The sequence below is a fragment of the Eupeodes corollae genome, chromosome 1 (assembly GCF_945859685.1).
Source record: "Eupeodes corollae chromosome 1, idEupCoro1.1, whole genome shotgun sequence".
Classification (NCBI taxonomy): domain Eukaryota; kingdom Metazoa; phylum Arthropoda; class Insecta; order Diptera; family Syrphidae; genus Eupeodes; species Eupeodes corollae.
In genome coordinates, this window is record NC_079147.1 from 78,327,702 (window position 1) to 78,342,865 (window position 15,164).

Sequence of the window (15,164 nt, forward strand, 5' to 3'; positions counted from 1 at the left end):
AGGTATGACCACATCTCAAGTTTTTCTTAGTCAATCTTTAGCATTTCACTCGATAATCTCTTTAAAGTAAGAACGTTAACCATGCTTCACAGTATCATACAATCGCATCAACCAGAATCCTAATATTATAAAATACACTTTAGGCGTTCTGTAAGATCATGCGACCTTATCACAGTACGTTACTCATTCACTGTATCTGAGCGCCATTATTATGTGCATTCTATTGGTTTGTAGAACTACCTCAGCGTGAATTCTCCATGGTCATCCTGCACAAACGGATGAGTTTGGCAGAGTTGCCAAAACTAGACATGACTCAATACAGCCCGTCCCTGTAGATGAAAAGATGGTGGGTGTCGATTTGGAGTTCTTGGGTTTTTTTCCAAGATCTGCCATAATGTGAATATTTAATCGACTGTGGACTTTCCTGGTCTAAACCACACTCATAAAGGTTGTTGACGATGGGCTTTAAACGTTCACATATTACGACAGAGAAAATTTTGTAAGCGATGTTAAGTAGACTGATTCCTTTATAGAAATTATGCAGTTTAAAGGGTCTCCTTTTTTCAGAATGGGGCAAACAATACTAAGGTTCCATTCATCGGGCATGCTTTCTTCCGACCATATCTTACAGATAAGTTGGTGCATGCTCCTCACCAACTTATCTCCAGCTGCTTTAAACAGCGCGGCATTCAAACCATCCGCTCCAGTTGCTTTGTTAGACTTCAGCTTAGACATAGCAATCTTTACTTCGTCTAAGTCGGAAGGACGAGATTGTTGGCTTTCGGCGTCTATCTTGAATGGATCATCCTGTTTGACAGAGGAGTTTAGTTCGTCGTCGCCGTTATACAGTCTGCAGAAGTGGTCCTTCCATATCCTCAGCATTGACTGCGGTTCCACTATGATATTTCCACTTTTGTCTTTGCAGCCTTCGATTGTAGGTTTATGTACCTGTGAATTTCGTTTCACCTGTTCATAAAACGTTCGAACTTTATTCCTGCTTTTAAACCTCTGAACATTTTTGGACGCACGCTTCTCATCTCTTTTTCCTTCTGAGAAGTCGGTGTTCCTCTCGTCTCTTCTGCTCATAGAGCTCATAAGCAGCCCAAGTCTTTTTATGCAGCGCCGATTTGCGTGCCTGTTGTTTGGCTGCAATTGCTTGCCTGCCGACATTCCACATCAAACCAGGGGTTCCTTGTGGGTGGTTGCTTGAAACCCAGCACGTCAGAGGCGGCTTCTCTGATTGCATCTTGGCAATGTTTTCCCTGGTTTTCGATACATTGTGCTGGCGGCAGAGAACAATCGAGGTTACTTGTATCTCGTTCGGCGAAGGATTAGGCGATCTCTTCTCCCAGCATCTCCCTCTTTTGTCTTTGGTCTGGAAACTCGAGGTAGTGGTCCGAGTCGATGTGCGAAACAGTGTTTAAACATTAAAGTCGAGAATCTTCTTAGGGTGGTCATACGAACGATTTTGTTTTTACAGTTAATGGACAAATTTTTATTAAAATTGTATCGCTCTTTGTTATTTAATTAAGCTTTACTTTGGAATCCCGTTTGTTTTAATTTTGTATGTGATACAAATAAAGTTTTTGCGTCAGCTCTTTTGTTTTTTTTTTTTGTATTTTGATTATTTGGTACATTGGTTGTTGTTCTTATATCTTGGTTTCCTACTAAGATTTTAAATATCCTGCAATGGTTGATTTTGAAAAGTTTTTTCAACGATTAAAATATCTTCATAAAATTATCCATTTAAAAATACAGTTCTATTAAATAAATGTTTTCTATGTCCCTGAAGCGTTTCATGTCGAATGTCCTTTATTTGCAGAGCTAACTTGTGATCCTTTGGCATCGCCAGAAAACGGCCTATCATACTGCGCCAAGAATACATCACACACTTGGTGTGAAATTACCTGTGACTATGGATATGCAATTTTTGATGAAGAAATCGGTGAATATTTGGATAATTTTCGACTATCCTGTGATCAAAAACATCCTGGTTGGAAGTACAGAACAATACCTGACTGTACAAGTAAATATTAATACAAAATCAAATTATATACCAGACTACCTTGATTTGTTTGCTCACAGAATTAGACTTACCTGATGCTGCTGGACATTCCCTGACTCTGGAATTGGATAGTGATAATCCCCTTTGCTCTAGTAAGGAGTCTCAAGACACTGTAAGTTTTGGTTGTTGTTCTTTTTAATGTTTTCTTTTAAAGAAAAATGCCAAAAATTATGTCGCCTACTTTATTGCGAAACTTTCAGTTTGTTGCGAGCTTATCAGATCAAATGAAGGCACACTTATGCAATGATCAGAAGGATTGTAATATTATTTCAGAGATTCCAGAATGTACTGAAGAAGAAGACTTAACAGATACCGATGAAGTTGGTATTGGTGATAAACTACAAAGAGAACGAGAAAAATATCATGTTTCGAAAAGAGATATAAATGCAGTGGCAAATCGTCCAAAAAAAAACAAAAAACGTCTTCGATTTAATGTTAAAATTCGAATCTTTTCGAAAATAAGCAAATTTATGGGCTTATGGGAAAATAATGCTTCACCATCGGAAAATATTCGTCTTATGAAACATGAATTCCAAAAATTCGATACCAATGAACCATTGAAGAGAGTATTGGAAGATATGAAAATCAACGTTAAGGGGTTGAAAATTGAAGAATTTGTTCGGTGTCCCGATGGAAGTGTATCGAGGAAGAATATTTGTGGTAAGATATTTCAAAGTCGAAGCTTGAGAAGAAGACTGACCAACAAATTATGTGCATTTAACAACCATTTTTATCTTCTTCATTTTTAGTGCAATGTGCTCGTGGAACGTACGAAGATGCAGCTTTAAATATCTGCAAGTTGTGTCCATTGGGGACCTTTAACCCTGATTATGGACAAATTGAATGTACGAAATGCCCCCTTCATTATAGCACACGGAAAGAAGGACGTCTTTATCAAGTCGATTGCATAGGTAAATAATATCGGTGAAAGTTTTACAGAATGTTATTGATTTATTACCTTCCCCTTTTAAATAGCTGAATGTCCACCGGGAACTTGGGCCAAATTACGCAAGAAACCTCGTAAAACCTCTACAGGAGTCACACTTACCCATAGTCTAATGCCTTTTTGCAGAAAATGTGCAGCTGGCGATTACCAACCTTCATTTAATCAAGTAAGATGCTACCAGTGTCCGAAAGGCTTTACCTCGCAACGCGGTTCAACATCACTCTACGACTGCAATGAGGAAAGACAGCACATCTGTGAGACTCAGCCGACAATTTGTGGAGAGTTCGGGAGGTGTATTATTGAAAAGGGTGGTGACGATCTTTATAGCTGTCAATGCTTGGCCGGCTATCAAGGAGCACAGTGCGAGCATGCAATTGACCTTTGTCATTCGGCTCCATGTGTCAATAATGGCATTTGTACTCATCTCAATGACACTACGATCATCTGCCAATGTCCTCCAGAATATACCGGAAAGTTTTGTGAGGAACTACGTAACCCGTGTGAAGTGACCGCTTGTGAAAATGGCGGCACATGCGTCGTATCAGAAGACGGCGAGGCTGTGTGCGAATGTCCATTGGACTTTGAGGGGAAGTTATGTGAGGAATCGGTCAACTACTGCGACTCAAAGCCTTGTGAGTCGGGTTTTTGTCACAACCAAATTAACGGATATATTTGTATCTGCCCTCCTGGCATCATCGGAAGAAGATGCCATCTGAGACCTTGCGATAACTTCCCTTGTCATCCAAATGCTACTTGTGTAGATTTGATGGATGTCCCTGCTACCAGGGGTAGTTACGAGTGCAAATGTCCCACAGGGCTGTCGGGATTAGACTGCTCGAAGGTATTGAGTCCGTGTGAATCTTCGCCATGTAAGAATAATGGAATATGCAAAGCTCTAGCCCTAAGAGGGGATCCTGTGCCCGATGGACAAGTTTTAAATGATGATGTGTATGAGAAATTTACATGCAAATGTCCGCCATATTTTTATGGAGAACTGTGTGAGATCTTCACCAAGCCAGACTTTATTATGAAATTCAGCAAAGCAAGTACTTTGAACTATGTCAAAATGAAAGGTCCTGAGCATGATCTATCCGAGGTAAGTTTTATCAAGGTTATTCATCCAGAATTTGATGTGTCAACTTTGTTTTCCAATGGAAGCTTTCATTTTGCACTTGGATCAAAACAGATGACAGCTTTACATATGGAGCTATTTTGTCATATGCCACAAAGGATGACGACAACGCCTTTACTCTGACCGACTACTCAGGGTAATATTCGTCAAAAACCTTACAACTTTTAAGCATATTTTAAGCTTTTTTTTTTAATTTAATTCACAGGTTTGTTTTGTATGTTAATGGTAACTCATCGGGTTCGGATATTGTTGCTAACGATGGTGAATGGCATTTCTTGTGTGCCTCTTGGACAAGTGAAGATGGTTATTTTGAGCTCTTTTTCGATGGTCGATTGGAGCATGCAGGCTTGAATTTAAGTGCAGGACAGCACATTCCTAAAGATGGTATTTTCATCATTGGTCAGGAACAAGTAAACTTATTGTACATCATTTCTTGACAACTTGTCCTACACAATTTGTTGTAAAATATTTGTAGGACAGACTTGGTGGTGGTTTTAGTGAATCGGAGTCATTTATCGGTCAAATAGCTTATCTGGAAGTTTGGGATACAGTCATAACGGCCGATCAAGTTCAGGAATTCTATAGAAGTTGTGATCCCTATCGTGGAAGCCTATATTCGTGGACAGATTTTAAAGAACATATTCATGGTGAAATAGAAATTTTACCATCGCAATTTTGTCAAGACTGTCCTAGAGATCTTCAAATTGCAAACGGTTTTATACGCTACAATCACAATCAGGCGATGTATTATTGTTCTCCAGGTTATATTCTACACGGTCCCACAAATATAAGGAACTGCTTGAGGACTTCGGAATGGTCTTACGAAGTACCACATTGTGAGGGTAAGTTAAGGTGGTGTTAACATTCTCAGAAAGCTTTTGGATAACAAATTTTATTTGTCAAGTTGTCGATTGTGGAAACTTACGACCATTGGAAAATGGACGAATAAACTATTCATCAGGCACAACTTTACATAGTATTGCCGAATATGAATGCAACATTGGATACGCTGTTGATGGAAATGACAAGAGAGTATGTTTAACTATGGGAATGTGGTCTGGCCAAGATCCACTTTGTCAAAGTAAAGTTTGAACAACTTCATTTTCTTTAAATCAATTTATATTCTCTCTAATATTTTAAAGGTTATGTTCAGTGTGAAAAGTTGTTTCCACAAGAAAACATTAGAGTTTTGTATGCTAACGATAAGGGAATAATCAAATGGGACATGGATTACTATCCAGTTGGAGTTTTTGCAGAATTGACTTGTTTAATTACATCAGTGAGTCAAACTAAGATATGCATGGATGATGGTAAGTACAAATTATCATGTTTCATTGAAGGTATATGGTTTTAAATTCTCTTATAAAGGGTGATTTTTTTGAGGTTAGGATTTTCATGCATTAGTATTTGACAGATCACGCGGGATTTCAGACATGGTGTCAAAGAGAAAGATGCTCAGTATGCTTTGACATTTCATCATGAATAGACTTACTAACGAGCAACGCTTGCAAATCATTGAATTTTATTACCAAAATCAGTGTTCGGTTCGAAATGTGTTTCGCGCTTTACGTCCGATTTATGGTCTACATAATCGACCAAGTGAGCAAACAATCAATGCGATTGTGACCAAGTTTCGCACTCAGTTTACTTTATTGGACATTAAACCAACCACACGAATGCGTACAGTGCGAACAGGAATAGAATATTGCGTCTGTTTCTGAGAGTGTTGCTGAAGACCGTGAAATGTCGATTCATCGCCGTTCGCAGCAATTGGGTTTGTGTTATTCGACCACATGGAAGATTTTACGCAAAGATCTTGGTGTAAAACCGTATAAAATACAGCTCGTGCCAGAACTGAAGCCGAACGATCTGCCACAACGTCGAATTTTCAGTGAATGGGCCCTAGAAAAGTTGGCAGAAAATCCGCTTTTTTATCGACAAATTTTGTTCAGCGATGAGGCTCATTTCTGGTTGAATGGCTACGTAAATAAGCAAAATTGCCGCATTTGGAGTGAAGAGCAACCAGAAGCCGTTCAAGAACTGCCCATGCATCCCGAAAAATGCACTGTTTGGTGTGGTTTGTACGCTGGTGGAATCATTGGACCGTATTTTTTCAAAGATGCTGTTGGACGCAACGTTACGGTGAATGGCGATCGCTATCGTTCAATGCTAACAAACTTTTTGTTGCCAGAAATGGAAGAACTGAACTTGGTTGACATGTGGTTTCAACAAGATGGCGCTACATGCCACACAGCTCGCGATTCTATGGCCATTTTGAGGGAAAACTTCGGAGAACAATTCATCTCAAGGAATGGACCGGTAAGTTGGCCACCAAGATCATGCGATTTGACGCCTTTAGGCTATTTTTTGTGGGGCTGCGTCAAGGCTAAAGTCTACACAAATAAGCCAGCAACTATTCCAGCTTTAGAAGACAACATTTCCGAAGAAATTCGGGCTATTCCGGCCGAAATGCTCGAAAAAGTTACCCAAAATTGGACTTTCCGAATGGACCACCTAAGACGCAGCCGCGGTCAACATTTAAATGAAATTATCTTCAAAAAGTAAATGTCATGGACCAATCTAACGTTTTTTTTTTTAAAGTTCTCAAGCTCTTAAAAAATCACCGTTTAGAACAATTTATTTAACCACATACAGAGAAAACATGTCTTTAAAACGTTTTTTTTTAATTTTTATTTTGAATCATCCAGTCAGCTACCTACCTAGCATACTGCGTCCAGTTGTCCACTCCCAGTCAAGTTGGCAGAGCTCCCTGTGACTAACGTCCATTAAAAGAGTCGCATAGCCTTTCTCTGTTTCGTCGTCTAAAGGTCAGATTCAAAGATTCTTCTTTATTTATGCTTTATTGCTTAAGAAGTTCAAGATGACTTTAACTAAGCGAATCACATTCTCTTGAAAACAAACTACAAGATCCTATCTTAAAAACTTAACTTCAATATTCTATGAAAGACTAAAGAAAATGCATAAAAGACAGAAACCTTTTAAGCATGTTTCAAGCTGGTTTTCAGGCAGGTTTTTCAACGATGGACCATATATTGTATTGCTAGAAAGTCAATTAAAATTGCTTCTTCGACTTCAAAGCAGCATTCGATAATTAGACAAAGTCTGATGTACAAGCTCTCAACGCTATGAATCTTCCGGAAATTCTTGATGTTGTACTTTAACTTTCTCAGAATGCTTTAAAAAATTGACAGGTGTTCCGCAAGGCTACATTTTAAGTCCATTATCCTTTGCTTTATTTATTAATGAAATTTGTGTTGTATTTCTAGAAGAAATACCTTTTGGCGAGATACAAGTAAAGGTCCGACTTTTCACAAATGACTTAGTATTACAGGCTGACATAACTCTTTCACTTTGCAGTTGCAAGTAAACGGGCTGAATACATTTTGCGAGATATTGGGGTTAGTCATGAGTGCATACAAAGAGAAGACAGCCCGAAGAACATTGGTCACTGAATAATGTAAATGCTGAAATTGTGCAAGAATTTAAGTACCTTATTTTGTAAAAGCATTTCAAACTAAAATACTGTGAAGCCAAACTGGCTTTAAACATTAGTTCTTTGCTAACAGGAATATCGATCTAGCGTCAAAATACCGTGTTTTTCATGCAACGATTAACACATGTATGCGCTATGGTACCCAGGTTTTTGGGTTTGTGTTTTTTATTTAGATGGTAGACATGTGCATTCAAGAGAACACAAGCGTCCACAGGTTTTTCTCAAAACCCACCTCTGTTTATCAACTCCAACTCTCACCTACCCGTGGTGAAAATCGGGTGCCTAGTACCTCAACGAGAGAAGGGGGGGAGGGGTTTCCACTAAGGCACCTCTTCTTATCCAGACGGCAGCGGAGAAATTCTCGAGATGGAATCAACGGTGGCGTCTACAGTTTAACAGTTCCAGTAAGGTTGAGCTACTTAGTGAATACCTTATAGGGCTTCTTTGACATACGGTTTATACGGCTCGCGGTTCTTGAAATTATACTTAGGATCTGGGCCTTCAGGTTGGGGGTTGTGCCGTCGGGGTGACTTCCTGGCCACGAGGCCAACAAGCCTCGGCTACGGACGGATTTACTGTTGGCAACCAATGCACGTGGAATGTTAGGTCACTTACAGACCACGTGCGGCCGAAGAATTAGCGGAGGCTCTATACTGTTATAAAGCAGACATCACCGCCATTCTGGAAATACGATGGGGTAGGCTGGGCAAAAAGAGAATGAAAAACTGCGATATTTACTATGGTGACTGCTTCCACGAAAACCAACAATGCTTATTTGGATATGGCTTTGTCATTAGAGCCAGACTAAGGCAAGAAGTCTTGAGCTATAGGTGCATCAACGAGCACCTCATAACCATCCGCATAAAGGCTGAATTCAGCAGCATTAGACTGGTATGCCCGCAGGCCCCCACAGTAGAGAAGGATGGCAATACCAAGGGTATGTTCTTCGAGCTCTTAGACAAAACATATGAGCAGTGTCCTAGCTACGATGTTTAAATTGTCCTGGGCAATATTAATGCTAAGCTAGGAAGGGAAGACCTCTTGGGTGGAATAATCGGGAAAAACAGCCTGCACGAAAACACTTCCAACAACATATTCAGGCTCATAGATTTTGCTGCGGGGTGAAACGTCATGGTAGCCAGTACGCGTTTCCACACCTCAACATCCACAAAGGAACTTGGAGTTCTCCAGATCAATCTACCGTCAACCAGATTGACATATTGCGATCAACGCCAGATACGCTTCCAGCATCATGGATGTCCGAACTTTCCGCGGAGCTAACATCGACTCAGACCACCACCTCGTTGTAGTCAAGGTAGCACTTCGCGTTTCCAGACCCAAGGCAAAACAGGGAGGTGCTAGGAGAAGGTACAACGTCGAACGGCTACAATCGCAGAAATCACCAAACCTCTCTCGAAGTTCTCTACCGCCAAAACAATGTATCGAAAACCAGTGGCAACATTGCCAAGATGCAATCAGAGAAGCCGCCTCTGATGTCCTGGGTTTCAAACAGCCACCAACAAGAAACCCCTGGTTTGATGAGGAATGTCGGCAGGCAAACGCAGCCAAACAACAGGCACTCAAAGCGGCGCTGCATAAAAGGACGAGAGCTTCTCGTGAGCTCTATGAGCAGAAGAGGCGAGAGGAGCGCCGACTTCTCAGAAGGAAAAAGAGAGGGCATGAGAAGCGTGCGGTCGAAGATGTTGAGAGGTATAAAAGCAGGAATGAGGTTCGAAAATTTTATGAACAGGTGAAACGAAATTCACAGGTACATAAACCTAGAACCGAAGGCTGCAAAGACGAAAGTGGAAACATCATAGTGGAACCGCAGTCAATGCTGAGGATATGGAAGGACCACTTCTGCAGACTGTATAACGGCGACGACGAACTGAATTCCGCTGTCAGGCAGGATGATCCATTCAACATAGATGACGAAAGCCAACAATTCCGTCCTCCCGATTTAGACGAAGTAAAGATTGCTATATCTAAGCTGATGTCTAATACAACCGTTGGAGCAGATGGCTTGAATGCCGAGCTCTTTAAAGCAGCTGGAGATAAGTTGGTTAGGAGCATTTTCGAACTTATCTGTAAGATATGGTCGGAAGAAACCATGCCCGATGAATGGAACCTCAGTATTGTTTGCCCGATCCTGAAAAAAGGAGACTCTCTAAACTGCACCAACTATAGAGGAATCCGTTTACTTAGCATCGGCTATAAAACCTTCTCTGCCGTAATATGCGAACGTCTAAAGCCCATCGTCAACAACCTAATAGGTCCTTATCAGTGTGGTTTTAGACCAGGGAAGTCCACAGTCGATCAATTATTCACATTACGGCAGATCCTGGAAAAAACCCAAGAACACCAAATCGACACCCACCATCTTTTCATCGATTTCAAGGCTGCATATAACAGCATCTACAGGGACGAGCTGTAAAGAACCATCCCTGCTAAACTAGTTCGTTTGTGAAGGATGACCATGAAAAATTCACGCTGGTCGGAAACAACTTAACAGAACCTTTCGATGATGTCGAAAAAGGTTTTAGACAAGGTGATGCGATGTCATGTGATTTTTTTAAGATCGTGCTTGAAAGAATAGTGCAGAGCTCACACGTCAACACTAGAAGCACTATCTTTCAAAAGTCTGTCCAATTACTAGCATATGCTGATGACATTGACATAATCGGAAGAACTCAGCATGATGTCAATGGAGCTTTTGTGAGTATTGAGGCAGAGGCGGCAAAAATGGGTTTAACGGTTAATGAGGGCAAAACAAAGTACACGCTGTCGTCAAGAAAGGACATACAACACCGACGTCTTGGTCAAAACGTCACAATCGACAGACGTAACTTGTAGGTAGTCAAGGACTTCGTCTTCCTAGGCTCAAACGCAGCGGTCTTCCTAACCGCTGTTTCTTTGGAAAGCAATTGAGTGGTAAAGTCCTCTCCCAAGGGACCAAAGTCTTGCTTTATAAGACCCTTATCATTCCCGTCTTGCTATACGGTGCAGAAGCATGGACTATAACAAAAGCGGATGAAATCACCTTGGGTCGCTTCGAGACAAAAGTTCTTCGTGTGATCTACGGTCCCGTATGCATACAAAGAGAGTGGAGGAGAAGATGGAACGTCGAGCTGTACGGGCTGTACAGCGACGTAGACTTAGCCAGAAGGGTAAAAGTCCAACGACTAAGATGGCTGGGTCACGTAGAGCGCATGGAAACCAGTGCTCCGGCCCGGAAAGTCTTCGAATTCGCACCTACAGGACAGTGCAGTAAAGGAAGACTGCGGATTAGATGGCGCGCACAAGTGGAAGGTGAATTTACTCAACTTGAAGCTCGAAACTGGAGACCGAGGGACCGAGCTAGCTGGAGAAGTTTGTTGGGTGAGGCCTTAGTTCACACAGGACTGTAGCGCCACCTTAAGTAAGTAAGTAAGTAAGTAAGTTAGTAAGTATGGAAGTGAAAATAACCCATGCTCTACTTCCAATCGGACAGTTAAGTGAAGAAGCTCAGGAGGCTAGGAACAAAGATTTCAAAGTATATCGGGGACAATTTAGCAGGAAAACATCACGAAAGGATACTATGACGGATGTTTTTAATAGATTGCTTATCTCTTCTGATCCCCTAATAACTTATACACGCGCAATGCCAGTGATCAATGGGAAAATTAGTCCTACTTTCGAGGAAACACAAAATTCCATATGTTAACCCTCCATATGATTAAGCGGATCGCTTCGCAAGACCCCATCTTCGGCACTGGATACCTTGCTCATCTAACACTTGTTGATATATGTAAGTAGACTACACCATCCCCAACTGCAATTCGACAGAAACTTCCAGATTTTCTATACGTTCCAAATCTTTCTGGGAGAATATTGCATTCCTGGATGGATGCAGATGGATCAAAAATAAATGAATTGGTTGGTGGAGGTTTGTTATCTGAACGACTGAAATTGAGTTTCTCATTCCGCCTTTCCAATCATTGACGCAACTTTTGTCGATAAAAGGAGTATTGTCCTGTCTTGTCAACATATCAACCTGATATCAGTATTTTCTCAGATAGTCATTCCGCTATCACATCTCTGGACTCTGTCTCTACAAACTCTATAACAATCCATAACTGTGGTCCTCTTATATTGGAGATGACACAACAGTCGACTTTATGAAATATTGAACGGAGCACTAGAATAGTCTACTTTATATTAGTACTGCAAACACGTCTCTATTTTTCACAACAGTTTTGAGACTTTATAACTTTAATTCAACTAGTTGACGTTTGTCGTGAAAATGGTGGCTTACTGTCAAAAATATGACGTCTGCAATTTTAACAGCCTTTAAGTTTCATACCTAGGGAATTCGTCTTACTCATAGACTGAGGATCGGACACATAATGCATTTATCAGGAATTGGGACTTTGGTGGCTTCTTTGTGTTCGGTTTTAGAACCTTCTAGTTCAGTGTTTTATTCGATTTCTGATTTAACATAAATAGCTTCAGTTCGTCAAGACATTGTGAACTCATTTTTTTTTTGTATTTTCTCCGAAATTACTGTAGTACTATATTTTCAGGTGAGTGGTATGGCTTGACTCCAAACTGCACTCATGTCACAACCACAAGTGAAACACCCTCTGAAACAACTTTAACACCACTCATGAATAACATATCCAGAACTACAATCACATCGATAATGCCTTCTACCACCCCACCTTATGACATCAAAAATACTGACGAGTCCAATATATTTTCTACAACAACAACATTTGTAACTCTTAGTGAAAATGGATCATCCACTACAACTACCAACGAGGAAAACTTACCATCAACAACAACGACTGAAAAACCATTTCCTTCAACATCTCCACAATCTCACAATCCAAACACCTTTGCCTACCCTGAAAAAGATTTCTGGAATCTTTTGTATGAATTTCTATACAAAGGTTGTTTAGGCGAAACTGCAACCCAAGTCATTCTTTGCTCACATCTTATTAAACCTGTTCATCTTACGAATCTCTTCATTTCGGATCAAAATAATTTGGAAAAGTTTCCAAATGCTGATGTCCAACTTTTGGATTTGCTAGAACTCCATTCCGAGGATGTTTTGAATGCATCGATCAGTGATGTGCCATATGAAGATTTCTTTGACATTCTCATCTATGGGAAGGACTTTGCCAATGCTACAAAAATGAATGCTGATCTGGAAAATGCCTTAAGATTCACACTTTCTATCTTCATCGATGCTATTGCCTGGGAGAATAAGTATGATCAAAAGCCCCCTGTCGAGGAAGATGCAACTGCCTTAGAAAATCGCAGTGGCATTCTGAAAAAGTTGATCCGAAAACTGATTGTGCCGTTTTATGAGAATTATAAGAGACGGTTTCAGGGAGTTAACAGTACAACTGAAAGCCCCAAGAAAATCAGCTCCGCAGAAGAAAACAAATCTGATGAGTCTGATTGGACTGATGGAAGTAGTAGAGAATCACAAGGATGTGATTGGGGTAATCTTCCAGATCCGCCGCAACACGGCATTATCGTCAAATACCAGCTTTTGGAATATCAAGCTTCTAATTTCGCCGGTGATGTGGAGTACGGATGTGCATCACACCTCCAACGAATCGGTAAAACTTGGTTGTCTAGATGTTTGAAGAATGGTCAATGGAGCGAAATCGACTACGAATGTCATCGTAAGTAATCGGTCCAGAGTTGGGGACATATGAATATGTATTGAGTTTTTCGTTTTTATTTTAGTTAAGTGGTGTGACCAACCGCCTATTCTCAAGAATATGCTTTTGGATTCGGATTCCGAAAGCTTTCGGATAGGTCATGTGGTGAACTTGAGTTGCGAGGAAGGTTTCTATCTTTCAAACAAAAATACCACCATTGAATGTCTTTCCAATGGCATTTGGTCTAGAATTCACACTTGGTGTAAAAGTAAGAATGTCGAAATATAATTAGTACACTAACGGTTTTGTTTAAACATATTTACAGGAATCTCATGTGACGATCCAAACTTACCGGAAAACGCTGAAATTGTGACAGGAAGCTCATACCTCTATGAAGACACGCTGTCAATAAAGTGTAGTGGTAGCTTGTACGAAATAACTTGCGATAGTAACGGTAAATGGTTGTCAAATGTTCCGGAAGTTTGTTTATAAAAAATAAAGAATAATTAAAAGTAAATTTAAAAAAAAAGAAAATGCTTGTCTTTATTTTTCTTAAATATTTAAGGAGTATTTTTATTTGACACCATGGCTAGTGTAAGTTTTAAACTGGTATAATGTTATGGTTATTTCATTTTTCTGTCACAATTAATATTTTATTTAAGGTTAATACAATTTTGAGTATTATAATTATATTTAAACATTAACTGCATTTTGAACAGCAGCTTTATCATCTACCATAATTTTTGTCGCACTGGAACTTGGTTGATTTGAACTTAACAATTGTTTTGTTGACGAACTGGATGAATAACTGTCACTGGAACTGCGTGTAGATGCTGGGTTGACAGCAATTGGACTGTCAAGCATATCTGCATTAAAAAAAAAACAAACATTAATAAAAATCAATTATGTTTTAGAAAGTTTATGAAATTCTAAATGTTTTGAAGTTATAGTTTAAATTTCAAAATGTATTCTAGGTTTTTTTATTAAATGATGTACCTATTTAGGACTCACTATAGTTATACAGTTTAGGGTGAATATTCATCTAGCACTGCCACTATGCTTTATATTTTGTCAAGTGCCGTAGTTTTAGAATTGTAAAAAGTCAAAAAAAATGATTTAAAAAACTTTGAATTTATCAAAGAACCTTACATTTCTATTGTCTACTTAACTGTGACTTATTTAATTTCTAGCCATATTTCCTCAGATGCTTTCTACATATATGACTACTATTAAACAGGATCTACTAGAACCCAGTGATTAATTAAAAATCCGTTAAAGCTGAGATAAAAATGTAATTCTTACAAATTTTTAGAATTTCTCAAGTTTTCAAAACACTTCCTAAAGATTTGCGTCACTTTATTTTGATTCTGACATTTTGTGTCATTTTTAATGTTATCAACTTCAAAATGAAAAATAAAGAGCAAGTTCAGACGACATACACAAGTTACTTAAAAGTAAAGCAAGTTTCTAGCATTTGATTGGCCAGCTGCCAAAAAATTGCCTTTCAATTAAGGCAACTTTATTGGAAAGTTGACTGGAAAGTTAGACAAGAAAAATCTCCATAACTATCAAGTCAAGTGACCTTATGTCAAAACGACAATTATTTATGTTTTTTCATTCAACTGAACTTTATTACTCTATGATTTGTATTTATTTTCTGCACAACTTCATTTAATGCTGTCTGTAAAAAGGTTTCTTGTGAATTTGGAAAAGAAATAAGTAGTTTTTCTTTACAATACAAAATAGAAATCGTGATGAACTTAAAGCTTGCTGATAAGTGATTTGTAGACAATTATGTTTTGATAGTTTTTGTACTATGAACTTAAAGTAGAGGTTTTTGAAGTAAAGTACTG

The 15,164-nt window shown here is 39.3% G+C and overlaps 2 protein-coding genes across 4 annotated transcripts in view; one reads left to right on the forward strand and one right to left on the reverse strand.

Moving 5' to 3' along the window:
• Positions 1 to 13,833, forward strand: part of LOC129938359 (sushi, von Willebrand factor type A, EGF and pentraxin domain-containing protein 1-like) — a 33,731-nt gene extending 19,898 nt beyond the window's left edge. The window contains 14 exon segments of the mRNA XM_056045860.1: positions 1,823 to 2,026; positions 2,086 to 2,177; positions 2,266 to 2,389; positions 2,420 to 2,725; positions 2,815 to 2,976; positions 3,041 to 4,107; positions 4,170 to 4,279; positions 4,349 to 4,553; positions 4,619 to 4,985; positions 5,048 to 5,224; positions 5,286 to 5,453; positions 12,220 to 13,332; positions 13,397 to 13,579; positions 13,637 to 13,833. Coding sequence (XP_055901835.1) covers positions 1,823 to 2,026; positions 2,086 to 2,177; positions 2,266 to 2,389; positions 2,420 to 2,725; positions 2,815 to 2,976; positions 3,041 to 4,107; positions 4,170 to 4,279; positions 4,349 to 4,553; positions 4,619 to 4,985; positions 5,048 to 5,224; positions 5,286 to 5,453; positions 12,220 to 13,332; positions 13,397 to 13,579; positions 13,637 to 13,803 — 4,445 coding nt within the window. The 3' untranslated portion in view covers positions 13,804 to 13,833.
• The window catches only part of LOC129938358 (probable E3 ubiquitin-protein ligase MGRN1), a 138,806-nt gene continuing 137,447 nt past the window's right edge, over positions 13,806 to 15,164 (reverse strand). For 2 of the 3 annotated variants that reach the window (XM_056045859.1, XM_056045857.1), the window contains one exon: positions 13,806 to 14,177. In XM_056045859.1, coding sequence (XP_055901834.1) covers positions 14,005 to 14,177 — 173 coding nt within the window. In that variant the 3' untranslated portion in view covers positions 13,806 to 14,004. The remainder of the gene's footprint in view (positions 14,178 to 15,164) is intronic. The other variant, XM_056045858.1, reaches the window with a different exon arrangement.